Below are 13,501 nucleotides of genomic sequence, written 5' to 3' on the forward strand. Positions count from 1 at the left end.
AAATTAAAATAGTCCAGGCCCATTAAGTTTAAAGCAAAAAAAAACCCAATTGTAACAAGCACTCCTAATTTTCTACTTCAGTTGAGAAAATCAAATATGTTAAGGAAGACAACTAGGATGTGTCTTTAGGATTAATGTATGTCCTTTATGTGTTTTCTTAATTATTCTTACGGTATGTATATAACACCTAGTAATCCTATATCATGGTTATAATTTTCTATTCTTGTATATCCTGTTTGTTTGATTTTGATCTCAATTTATCAGTTTTATGTTTTATGTTTTATTGCTTTTGAGAATATGAATTAGTGTCAAGGGAATCGCTTCTAATATCATATCAAAAAAACTGAATTGAAAAAATCTAAACCGAACCGAACCGAACCGAATTTTAAAAAATCGAAACCGAAAGAATCGAACCGAATTTTAAAAAACCGAAACCGAAAGAACCGAACCGAACTAGTTTGGTTCGGTGTTCGGTGTCCACCTTCAAAAATTCGAACCCGAAATAGCCAAACCGAATCGAAAAACTGAACGCTCACCCACATGATGAAATCTGGAGAGGACGGGGTGTATACAGACCTTATTCCTATCTTGTAGGGTAGAAAAGTCGCTTCTGATATATCTCCGGCTCAAAAAAAATGTTTTCAAAATAAAAGTAAATGTAAAAGCTCCGGTGAAAATACTATAAAAAAGTAGTGAATTATCAAATGCACCTAAAAAGCAAGAGCAAAGGTGGAGTATAGGAAACTGATATGACAGAACTCAGTAGTTTTGTAGAAAATAGATCCGACAAAACTTAATAATTTTAGTTCAAATTATTATATTTATCTTAAGAAATTCATTTAATATTTACACAAGCTATCAATTCAAAACTCAGTAATCCAAAAAGGCTAAAATCACGACATTGCTTCACCTCTGTTTAAAAGTATAACGTTTTGACTTTTGACAACTTGTCCTTCTACACAATTGTCAAGATAGAAAAAATCCCACATGCACTTGTCCTGAATGCTTGTCTGATCTGTTTTCCAATTACTTTTTCTTTTCTCTACCGGGGGAGAGGAGGGGAGCTGGGTGGGGAATGAACATTTTTCTACTCTTCTTTTTGGTTTGTAATGGGAATATTCTTTTAAGTTCGTCGTCTGATAATGACAGATTCAGTATTTATAATTTATGGAGTCGTATAACGATCTCGAGTTAATATATAATAATCATTAAATATTTATAAATATTTAATAGATATTTTAATATATAGATAAGATATAAGTAGAAGTCACTGAATTCCCGCAAACCTATAAATAACACATTCGATTCACCACTACCAACCAAGGTCCAGCCAATTAATAGGACGAAAATTGTGAAATTTCAGAGTTTGAATTTTAATAGAGACAAAAAAAATATATTAGGTGATTAGGGATGGGAGTAGAATAAAACGGGATAGGACGAGGCGGGTCAAGGCTTCCCTTGTAATAATTTTACCCTGCCTTGCCTTGCGCTGCCACGTTTATTCCCTCATTATCATATTCTTTATTTTTGTAATTAAATAAAATGATGGTAATTTCTTCTTATCTTCCTAACTTTACGGACGAAGTTGTCCAAAGTGAGAGATATGAGGTACCAGTAAAGTGTGTGTAAGCTTAATCCCACATCATCGTCATTAAAAAGAGAATTTCTTTTGGATTGTTCATATATCTTAAATGATAAATTAGTAATTCTAAAGTAATTTCTGACGGTAGAGTACACTACACCACAAAAAAATGATATAGAATTGGTGTTTTAGTTTAAAAGTTACAATTGCATATATATATGGATATCGAGTCAACCCCATCCTAGTCGACATTGATTCATGGTTGAGAGGGATAAGCAATCTCTCCATTTATTTACTTTAATTGATAATTATCCGTACAATAATGGCTTTTATCATATTTAAATTGAATTCATATAATTTTATAGAGCTAGAGTCCATTTGCCTATGTGATCGATCAGGGGTGGAATAGTTGGATCAAAGTCAAAATATAACCTGATAGGCAAGATTTTGTTTTTCTCGTATGTCATACTCTTGTTAAATTTATAAAGAGCTTAACTTCTATATAACCTGTCTATAAAAAAAATTAGGATTAACAAGTTAAAATATATAGATAATACAACAACATACCCGGTGTAATTCCACAAATGGGGTCTGGGAGAATAGAGTGTACGCAGACCTTACATCTACCTTGGGAGGAAGATAGGCTATTTCCGAAAGGCCTCAGCTCAAGAAAACAAAATATATAGATAATGTAAAACAAATTCACTTTCAGTGTATGTTAAATGAACAAAAAAAAAAAAACTCCCATTTAGTATAGAGATTATGAGAAATTGGCACCCTGTGGCCACTCGGCCCATTAAATGGAAATAATAATAATAATAATAATAATAATAATAATAATAATAATAATAATACAACTTCTTATTATTTGCAAGCTTTAGCCTAATTTAACAATTTTAAGTTTGCAAACTGTAGCGAACTACAATATCCATATTTTTTAGACCCAAATTCAGAACTTTTAGATCATATACTTCCTCTGTCGTTCTCCTCCATTTCGAAATCTTTCCGGATTTTAAATTTCTCTTCAATTTTTCGTCTCACAGTCAAGTACAAACATGTTCTCAAAGTCAACTTCCTCATTTCTTGCTATTTTCGTCTCACAGTCAAGTACAAACATGTTCTCAAAGTCAACTTCCTCATTTCTTGCTATTTTCGTTGTGATTGTCACCATTTATTCTCCGATAAGAGACTTTTAACACTATAGTATATATAAGATACGCTCGTCTAAAAATGGACCTGATTTCTTCTTTTTGTTTTTTCTTGCCAAGAAATAAATAATTGAAAGAATGTATAAAAAGAAAAGTTTCAGTATGGAGAAGAAGAAATAGTATACAATAGGATGTGTTAATAAACAAGAAACTACACGCAAGGACATTAATAATGGCAAGGTCAAAGGACAAAACTTGTTATACTTAAAATTTTATCCGTAGGGCAAATGAGGTCAAAAGGTCAAGATCACCCACCTCTAAGGCTATTTTTGTAAACCAACCTTAATAAAATAATTACAGGTCCCAATTATAATGTTATATTTAAGTAAATGAAAGTATTACATAAAAAAGAACCAAAAAAATAAAAATTAAAAAAAACATTCATCATTCATATATTTAACATTATGATTAGAAAGCCACTGGCTATCAGCATAAGCACCATTGAAAAGTTAGCACCTTCTGAAGAATGACTCTTTTGTTCCTCAGATTTGCCTTCAGGCTGAACAATATTACTGCAATTTAGGCCTTCTTTGTCCTCTTTGCACATATTTGCAAAAAGGCCAGGTGGATATTTGCCATAGAGATTTATGTAATTAAACATTGTTGTAGCACATCCATTTTGCACATTATTTATCTCTGTTGAATGTTTGCAGGCTAATTGCTTGAATGCATTGCAACATATTGTTGAATTGTAGTGAGGTCCTTTGCATTGGCTTGTTATGACAGTGTAGTTTTCCCTCTCAAAATCAATGGGACAATCTTTGAGAAAATAAAAACAGAAGAAGTCAGGAAGTGGCGGAGCTAAGATTTTCACTAAAGAGATTCAAGATATAATCAAATAAACGAAGGAAGAATTCAAATAGATTCAACATCTACTATATATACATAAAAAGTAATATTAATTCTATATATACATTAAATTTTTGGGTAAAGGAGAACTGTTGCACCCCTGGCTTCATGCATGAGTCAGGACACTATATAACAGAGAAGCCAACACACACGATTAGAGGCAAATGATACTTCAAGCAGGAGTGTCAAATTTAGTCCATGAAAATAACTCATTCAACTTGTTCAAACTTGAAACAGTTGGCTGAATATATATGTAATCAAGGGCAAGTGTACTAATAGCCGACTGGAGGCATATTCGAAATACCAAATATTAATATTTGGCGACTTTAGGATCAACTTCAGATCTACGAGACTGAAGTTGAAAATTCAGGTATGACTTTTCCAACTTCAAATATACGAGTCTGAAGTTTGGACTGTCAAGCCAAACTTCACATTGCTTGTGCAATTCAAACTTCAGACAATTAGATCTAAAGTTAGGCTTGGCAGTTCCAACTTCAAAATAGTATGTCAGAAGTTTGAACTATCAAGCCTAACTCCATACCCGTATGTCTGGTTTTGAACATCAATTCGCATGAAATTCAACTTTAGACATACATTAAGGTTTGAAGTTAGCAATTACATTAATCTTCGTCACAATATTATTTACCATAACTGCTTTCCTTTTGGACTTATTCCTTTTAATAAAACGTTTCTTCTTTGTTCATCTATAGAGATCAAAACAGAAACTGATTGTATTGAGAGGTAAAGTAAGCAACATCAATCAATACAAAGTCCAAAACTATGTACTGTGTACATTAATCTTCATTAGAGTAACGAAAAATTAAATTGTAGTGAAAGGAAAAGTAAAAAGTGTCAATCACATGAACAAAGCTAGAAAGTCCATAACATCAATTTTCATTCCCTTTTTCATCTGCAAGTATGATTAATATTTGATTATGCTATTTATTATTCATGAAAAAGAAGTGGAGGTGGAGCAGACAGCGTTATTCGAAGTTTGCCAACTTGATTACAAGTTAAACACTTTAAAAAGCTGATATAACTTGAATAGCACATGTAAAATTGACTACCAGGGCCATTCCTACATATATTCATGGGTCAATTTGGGTTATTAATCAACCATTTTGACCTAAACAAACAATAGACACGTTATGGCTCAAACCATTTATTGATTCAAACCATTTTTTCCGGTAACTAACCATTTTAACATGCCCAATTATAGTTCAATTTGTCTAGATGTTACAATTTTTTGAGCTATCAAGAACATAAAGAGCATGTTTGTTTTAAAGAAAAAGCAACCAAAGAAGGAGAAAATACATCATGTCATAAAATTAATTGCATTAACATAACAATTAAAAGTCCACAAAAGAAGAAAAATAAGATAATTAGGAGAGATTAAATTGATACTAACTTCCTTGTTGTTGAAGAAGGGCACGTCCCGTTTGAACACGAGCCTCAAGCACATCATCTATTCATATACAAAAAGAAATAAAACATTAAAAAAAAAAGATCAATTCTTTTTATTAATAAATATTGTAATATGAATATTAAAAAAACAAGAACATAAAAAAAATATCGAGGAGTTACGTTTGATGTACAATGGAGAAGAAGAAGTTAAGCCAACAAGAAGGAAGAAGAGAAACAAGAAGAAGCATTTTTCGAAGCCCATCATGGCTTCTCTTCTTCTTTGGCAAATATTATGAATCCTTAATTTATTTATTTTTTTGCCAGAATTTTGTTTCAAATACAAAGGAAATTAACGTTTGAACATTTTCACAAATTTGTTTTTGTTTAGAGAGAAAAATGTTACATCAATAAGGAACAGAAACTAATTAAGAGAAAAGAGAGAGACTCGGAGAAAGTAAAGGCTTTAAATGTGCTTTAATTTCTCTACTTCCAAAGGTCTATTAGATGAAAATGAATTAAATGCTATTTAAGTTATACGACTTCTTTTTCTGTGACAAAAATGACTTTAATGTATCGTTATTCATTAGCGTTGTAGGGCCATATGATCTATTTTTTTCATCCAAAAGAATTTTCACCAGTCACCTAAAAAGATAATTACGACTAATTTCTCATAATAAGTAGAATATAAAATGTGAAAGCTAACTTTATACTAGGTAAAATAAAGCAAAGAATTCTTAATTAGAAATAAATTGATTAATGAGGGATATACTTGGTAAATATGTATTAATGGTAGAGATATTTTTGTCTTGGAAAAAAATAATTTTCTGCTTCTGATTTTGCTTTTTACAAGAAGCAGAAATTGAAAAACTACTTCTGTTTCTACTTAAAAGCAGTTTTACTAATTGGTCAAACACCTCAAATATCTAAAAACGTGATTTTTGTTTTATAAAAAAATTGTTTTTGGCCTCAAAACCGCTAGGCCAAACAGGCTCTCAATCAATATCAATAAGATGTCGGGACCATAGTCGTTTGTCTTCGATTTGCCTGTCGATATGATCCCTTAGATTGACAAGCCAACTAGCTTAGTTTAGCTATTCTTTTCTATTAAAAAGGAGTAAATTGTTTGCACAGATAAAATCATTTTTTCTTTTAATCAAATTATAAGTAGATAGATATATATGAGATTAAATTCTCTAAGAGGGTCAGATAGCTGCTTCGACAGTTTAATGGTACAATCTCTTTCCTCGAAAATGTAGAGGTGTTAATTCATCGTTAATATTACTACTAATTTCAAGATAGTTTATTTCATACGGGATACATCCATTTTTCTCTTTCTTTATAAATTAAGTTGGATACGTTATACCCATCCTTTTAAGAGTTTTCATTACTTATGTTACAACATATAAACGAAAAGCATGAATGTATTCAAATTTACTTCTTTAATGGACACATGTTCGAGTTTGGGTTATGAAGCAATTAAGATTGCACGAGTTATTTTTAGAAAATTAAAATCCTTCTTAATTATTTGGTAAAGTTATAAATTTTTAAAGAAATTCACAATTTTATTAAAAGTAACCTAATAATCGGTTCGATCGACCGACTAAGTTGGTTTTTTTTTTTAAAAAAAATAATAATTTACACCGTAGTTGTATGGTGAATGAATCCATCATTTTTATGTCTGAGTTTTCCCTCAAAGTTCTCTGTCACTCTAATGCATCTTTTGCTATTCTTCTTCAGTCCATAACAATCATAACTTTGCTTTTGTCAATTCTATTTCCATATCTTTAATCAAATCTAACTTTCTTATATATATATATAAAATATTTCTTTTGGGCTTGCTTCCAGGATCTATTGGTATTTTTCCATGAATATAAAATATTTTTTGAACTGTCCATAGCAAAGGAGAGAACATATATATGGTGAAAAAGGGTGCCCTAGTTTCTCCATTTTATAAGGGACTATGCCTTCATCTTGATCTCTTTCAACCTATATGAATTAGGTTTTCATGAAACAAGAAAACGACATGAATTGAAGTTTCTAAAAGGAATCTATGAAATAAAAAGCACAGAGCCCTTTTTTGCCGTGGCTATGACGTTGCCAACATCAAAGAGAGAAGAAGAGAAGAAGATCGACTGAGAAATGAAATACATTTAAAAGTAGAAAATAAATATGATTATAGTACAATTAAGATTATTATTGTCTTTAATGTTTTTTAATTATAATGACAATTTTTAAAACTTAAAATAATTAACTTTATCTCTAAAATTATCTGATAGTGTAAAAAGATTAGTACATTGACATTGCGCCAAACTTAAACTCTTTCAATTTTCTATCGAACTTTGCGTAATATTTTAGGAGTTTATATTAAACTATTCAAATTTTTATATTAGCAAATAAAATTTTAACATAAGATCCAAGATAGTGTATTGTAAACACAAAGCTAAAATCTCATTCACTTAAAATAACCACCGTCAGTATAAATAAATATTGTTAATAGATTTGTTTGTTATGAAGCGAGAGGCACTATGTCTGTGATTAAATAAGTTTAAGTTATGTCATTAAGGTTTTCGTTTTAGGCCACTTTTCTTCACTGAATAAGTGTACGTGCAACCAAGTTACTGCGTGGATCCCCATAATTACTTCCTAACTAATGCTTCAAGTTAGACAATTTCTAACAAAGAAAAATAGCCCAAAATTTAGAGAAAACATAAAATTACCCCTTAACTTGTCTCGAAAACTCACATTAACAATTTAAGTAGCCGTTTGGCCATAAAAATTATTCACTTTTTTCCGAATTTTTTTTTCCACTTTTTTCCGGAATCAGCGTTTGGCCATGAAAAATCCGAATACAACTTGAAGTTGTATTCCGGAATAGCAAAAATTCAAAAAACTTGTTTTTTTTAAAAAAATCACTTTTTTCACCTTTTTACAACTACATTTCACCAAAAACTACAATTTCAAAAACTATGGCCAAATACAACTCCAACTCCAAACTTCCAAAAAAAAAAGTGAATTTTTTTTGGTATCTATGGAAAAATGGGGCCTAACTTTATGAGCGTTTAAATACCTTCCTATAGTTGTCGATAGTGTATTAAATATCCCCCTATGAGGTGACGTGGCAGAGAGAGTTCACTCACCTTCCAAGAAGGGAGTGAGAGGAGAAAAAAGGTTTTAAAATGACAAAAATCATACACATGTCATTTTTTTATAGGGCACAATATAATTAATACTCTTAATATTATTTTCTTGATATATTAATATATATTTTTTAATTATACCATTTTTTTTTATTTTGAGACAAATGAAATTTGTGGGGAGACTACTAATGTCATTCGAGTATTTTTAACCCATCTATTGAGTTTCTCTCTCAGCGCATTGTAGCGCTAACGTGCGCCTTTACTGGAAAATGGCTAGGGGAAGACCTACAAAGGACGCGCAACAAATTCCAGAGACTATTGGGAAGAAAGGGGACACCAATCAACGAGTGGATGTAAACCCTAACACTCTAATAGGGCAGCTACCTGAGAATTGCCCCCCATTGAGGAACTCAAATGGAAAGACGGTGGGGAAGGGAAGTCACTCTGGTAGCAGCGCCGCCACGAGTGTGGTGGGAAAGGAGACCACTTAGGGATCAAATTAGAGCAAAACCATGGGGAGTGCATGGACAGAAGTAACAGCACAAATCGAAACTCAACTAATGGTGGAATCAACGTCGGAGGATGGGAAGGATATTCCAACTCCTGACAATCAGGAATCACCAGAGGTAGGGCACGACCAACCAAGAAAGGAATGGGCCAAGCTATTCACCGGACAAAACCTTGCTGCTTGAGGTATGACTCTAAAATATGTTTCTCCGATGATCTGTGACAGTGAGAAAATCATCCAACTCGATAAAGAGGAAGTGGAAAAAGGTGTAGCCCAGTAGACAAATGCAATCATTCTCTATGTAGTGGGTGATTCTCCTACCACTGGGGCTTTAGATCGATTTATTTCAAGCTAGTGGAATTTTGCATCCAAGCCCCGAATCTACTACCACAATGATGGTTACTTTGTTATTAAGTTTACTTTTTCTGAGGATAGAGATGAGGTATTGTTCTCGGGTCCATATACCCTGCGAAGTAAACCTATTATTGTCAAACCATGGACCCCAAATTTTGATTTTGATACTGAAGTTTTACAAACCATCCCTATTTGGGTTCAATTGCATCATTTCTCCTTGAGTTGCTGGACTGAAGAAATTTTAAGTCGTATAGGAAGTGGTCTTGATGTTCCAATGTATGCGGATGAATGCACTACAAATATTGATAGGATATCCTATGCAGGGCTCCTAGTGGAAATGGATGTCACCAAAACACTTCCCTAAACTATCAAAGTGAGAGATCATACTGGAAAGATTTTTGTGCAGAAGATAAAGTACGATTGGGTGCCAGAATATTGCCAAGTCTGTCTTCAAGTCCGGCATATATGCAGACCTGTGGTGCAGGAGGTGAAACCTGATCCTCCACCAGTGACACGTCATCAAATACAAGGGAAACAAAAGAAGGAGTAGCACCAAAAACAAGGGGAGCAGGGGGGTGTGATTCAGGCTTCTATCCCTGGGAACCAGCAAAATGTTGCTTCTGCTATTAATGTTAGTGAACCCAGCACCTCCAAACAACTAAAACAGCAAAAAGGAAAAAAATGGGACCCAGGCCCAAGTGCCCCTCCTGCAAAGAAGAAACAAGAGAAGGGCACAAAACCAATGGTAGTACTACCAGACAAGTTACTCAGCCTAATCCTAAAGTAGCATCAAAACCAGGAACCACTGCCCCAGCTGCATAATGGGAAACTGTCAAAGCCAGAACAGCAGCAAAGAGTGGACTGACTAGCCCAAAGAAGAGAGCAGGTGTAGACATGGCAAATGTGTTTAGTCTACTCCTTGAGAACCAGGTGGAGGTGGATGGGGGTACAACAAAAAATACTAAGAATCAATGAAGATCATATCATAGAATGTTAGGGGTGTAAATAAAGTCTATAAGCTAAAATAAGTAAAGAAGTTCATAAACAATAATGAGGTAGGAATCATAGCAATACTGGAGAATAGAGTGAAGGAGCAAAAAGCCAGCCTGGTTATCAGCAAGTTAGCTCCAAATTGGAAATAGTGTGCAAACTACAGTTTTAATCCAAAAGGTAAAATATGGGTGATTTGGGATGCAAATAAGCTTGATCTTGATCTAGTAAGTATGAGCATTCAAATAGTCCATGGACTGGTTACTATGACAAATCTCAATATTAAGTTCTATATGATTGCTATCTATGGCCTGCACATAATAGAGGATAGAAGGGCACTGTGGAATGAACTAACAAGTATAACAACTCTGTCCAAGGACCCTGGCTTGCTATAGGAGATTTCAATACTATTACTGACCTGGAGGATAGGCAGTTTGGCAGTGCTGTCCAAGAAAATGAAGTAAGAGATTTTAACAATTTTTTGTAGGATACAAATATGACTGATCTAAAGGTTGTGGGCAGGTGGTATACATGAACAAATAGGCAGGTCTACAGTAGAATTGATATAGCATTGGTGAATGCTGAATGGTTGCTTCAACTTTCCCAAAATAAGGTTGTGGTGATGGATCCAGGCTGCTCAGATCATACACCCCTTAGCATCAATTTTGATACAAGAAGCAAACATGGGCCTAAACCATTTAGATTCTTAAATTGCTTGGCATCTCTTGATGAGTTTCTTCCTACTGTTAAAACTACCTGGGACATCCTTACAAGATACAAGTATATGGGTGCTATATGGTGGAAACTGAAGATGGTGAAACAGAGTCTGAAAAAGCTTAATCATACTGAGCTGGGGAAAATGGATGAAAAAGTTCAAGAATGTAGGCAATTGCTTGTTGATTTTTAAATATAGATGAGGGACCATAACCATCCAACTGAACTATTCCAGACAGAAAAGTCCCTCAAACTGGATCTTGAAAAATGGAGTCTAGTGGAGGAGAGCATATTGAAGCAGAAATCTAGAGTTAAATGGCTCCAGCTTGGTGATGAGAATTCTACTTATTTCTTTGTATCATTAAAGAATAGACAAGCCAGAACACTATCAAATGCCTCATTAACAGCCAAGGCCAGCCGTTGCAGCATCCAGATCAAATTGAGGAGGAGATCATGAACTTTTACAAAGAACTTCTAGGTACCTCAGTTGATCAGCTGCCTGCCATTGATCTATGAATAATGCAAAATGGAAACTGTCTTACTAAAGAGCAACAATTACAACTGATTGTTCCTGTCATAAAGGAGGAAGTGTACCAGGCCCTTATGAGTATTGATGACCAAAAGGCTCCTGGTTGTGATGGGTTTAATGCCCATTTCTTGAAGAAATCATGGCCTATAATTGGTCAAGATGTCACCAGCGCAGTACTGCACTTCTTTGAACAAGGTGAGCTGTATGCACCAACAAACTGTACTACCATTACTCTTATCCCTAAAGTTGCTAACCTTTCCAGAGTCACTGAGTTTAGACCCATTTCCTGTTGCACATTACTTTACAAATTGATATCTAAAATTTTGACAATGAGAATGCAGCCAGTCATGGATAGCTTAGTAGATCAGTGCCAATCTGCTTTTGTCCCTGGGAGATTGATAACAGACAATATTATCCTTAGTCATGAGTTAGTAAAGGGGTATGGTAGGGAGAGTATTAGTCCTAAATGTATGCTAAAGATAGATATGCGGAAGGCCTATGATTCTGTGGAATGGTGTTATATTGAGCAGTTCTGGAGTGCTTGCAGTTCCCTAGATGCTTTATTAAGTGGATCATGATATGTATGAGCACAATAACTTACTCAGTCATCATAAATGGGAATCCAATGCCTCCTTTCCATGCCAAGAAAGGGCTTAGACAGGGTGATCCCTTGTCTCCTTTCTTGTTTGTTCTTGCAATGGAATATTTGACTAGAATTCTCAAAGACCTGATCCATCAGCCACAGTTTCTATTCCACCCCAGGTGTAAGAAGCTTCAAGTTATACAACTAGGCTTTGCTGATGACTTGCTACTATTTTGCAAAGGAGAGCTGCAATCAGTGCAACTATTATTTCAAAGTTTCCAGAGGTTCTCTAGTTCATCTGGGCTGGTGGCAAACATTGATAAAAGCTCCATTTATTTTGGAGGGGTAAAACTAGAGTTGCACCAGTCTATTTTATAATGCTTGGGTTTCACCCAAGGGGACCTACCCTTCAGGTATTTGGGCATCTCTCTTAGTGCAAAGAGGTTGTCTATTCTTCAATGTAAACCACTTACTGATAAGATGCTGACCAGAATTCAATTCTGGATTACAAAATCTCTGTCCTATTGTGGAAGGGCATAACTGGTGAAATCTGTCCTGTTTTCTATCCAGGAGTTTTGGTCCCAAGCTTTTGTATTACCTAAAATAATGATTGAATTGGTTAAGTCTACATGCAGAACCTTTTTGTGGACAGGAGATGTATCTGGGTCCAATAAAACACTTATAGCTTGGGAGAGATTATGCTTGCTTAGAGTAGCTGGAGGACTGAACATTCTAGACATATATACATGGAATCAGGCTGCTATTAGAAAGATGCTTTGGAACATTTGCAGGAAAAAAGACACATTATGGGTAAAATGGATTCACACCTACTATGTAAAAACTGGAGAAATTTGGAACACAAAGGTTGCAAAAGTATCTTGGATGGTCAAAAAGATACTCAAAGCAACATGGTTGTTTGACCAAACTGGATGTTCTGAGAATATGATGGCTGGAATGGAATCCTACTCTATCAAATGGTTCTACAAAGCTCTGAGAGGGGACTATCCTAAAGTGGTTTGGAGGAGATTATTATGCAATAACTCTGGACTCCCTAAATGGCTATTCATACTGTATCTTGCTTTGAATAGGAGACTCCAGACAAAAGATAGGATTGCTTGTTGGGCAAACTTGGATGATCCTATGTGACCTTTGTGCATTGTGAAAACTGAAGATATAGACCATATGCTATTCAAGTGTGCATATGCCATAGAGATCTAGGAGAAGTTGCTGGTATGGCAAAGCATTACAAGACCTGTTATGGGCTGGAAATATGAAGTGCACTAGGCCATTCAGTATGCAAAGGGAAAGGCTCCAACTCAAGAAGTCTACAGGATGGCACTGGCTGGGGTTGTCTACTATGTGTGGAAGGAGATGAATGCTAGAGTTTTCAAGGAAGAACATAGAACACCTGAGCAGGTTACTAGAAACATTATTCAAGAGGTGCATTATTGTCACGACCCAGCTAGGGGCCGCGACGGGTACCCGGGGCTAACCACCAAGCACCCCTCGTTCTATTTCTCATCATGCCCATTTAGTGCTCTTTTATCACATATGTGCTCGAATCGTAGGAAAATCATATTTCATATGGAAGCATAAATACTTTTATATACATATGAAATATGATTTTCTTACGATTTGAGTAT

General features: G+C 34.5%; 2 protein-coding genes across 2 annotated transcripts; one reads left to right on the forward strand and one right to left on the reverse strand.

Annotated features, from left to right (window-relative positions):
* Positions 1 to 2,903: 2,903 nt before the first annotated feature.
* On the reverse strand, positions 2,904 to 5,485 carry LOC132621222 (GPI-anchored protein LLG2-like). The gene is made up of 3 exons (XM_060335775.1): positions 5,224 to 5,485; positions 5,048 to 5,104; positions 2,904 to 3,549 (listed from the first exon to the last, which is right to left on the reverse strand). The coding sequence occupies exons 1-3, from the start codon at positions 5,306 to 5,308 to the stop codon at positions 3,179 to 3,181; spliced, it is 513 nt and encodes a 170-aa protein (XP_060191758.1). The 5' UTR covers positions 5,309 to 5,485; the 3' UTR covers positions 2,904 to 3,178.
* A 6,415-nt stretch (positions 5,486 to 11,900) lies between these two features.
* On the forward strand, positions 11,901 to 13,004 carry LOC132608897 (uncharacterized). Its single transcript, XM_060322683.1, has 2 exons — positions 11,901 to 12,203; positions 12,429 to 13,004. The coding sequence occupies exons 1-2, from the start codon at positions 11,901 to 11,903 to the stop codon at positions 13,002 to 13,004; spliced, it is 879 nt and encodes a 292-aa protein (XP_060178666.1).
* Positions 13,005 to 13,501: the final 497 nt, after the last annotated feature.

This window comes from Lycium barbarum, chromosome 1 (genome assembly GCF_019175385.1).
Source record: "Lycium barbarum isolate Lr01 chromosome 1, ASM1917538v2, whole genome shotgun sequence".
NCBI lineage: Eukaryota > Viridiplantae > Streptophyta > Magnoliopsida > Solanales > Solanaceae > Lycium > Lycium barbarum.

Coding starts and splice junctions, on each gene's coding strand:
- LOC132621222 (XM_060335775.1), bottom strand. CDS start 5,308: ATGATGGGCTTCGAAAAATGCTTCTTCTTGTTTCTCTTCTTCCTTCTT. Junction 5,105..5,223: donor TTCTCCATTGTACATCAAAC/GTAACTCCTCGA, acceptor GTATATGAATAG/ATGATGTGCTTGAGGCTCGT. Junction 3,550..5,047: donor CCTTCTTCAACAACAAGGAA/GTTAGTATCAAT, acceptor ATTTTCTCAAAG/ATTGTCCCATTGATTTTGAG.
- LOC132608897 (XM_060322683.1), top strand. CDS start 11,901: ATGCCTCCTTTCCATGCCAAGAAAGGGCTTAGACAGGGTGATCCCTTG. Junction 12,204..12,428: donor GCTCCATTTATTTTGGAGGG/GTAAAACTAGAG, acceptor TTTTCTATCCAG/GAGTTTTGGTCCCAAGCTTT.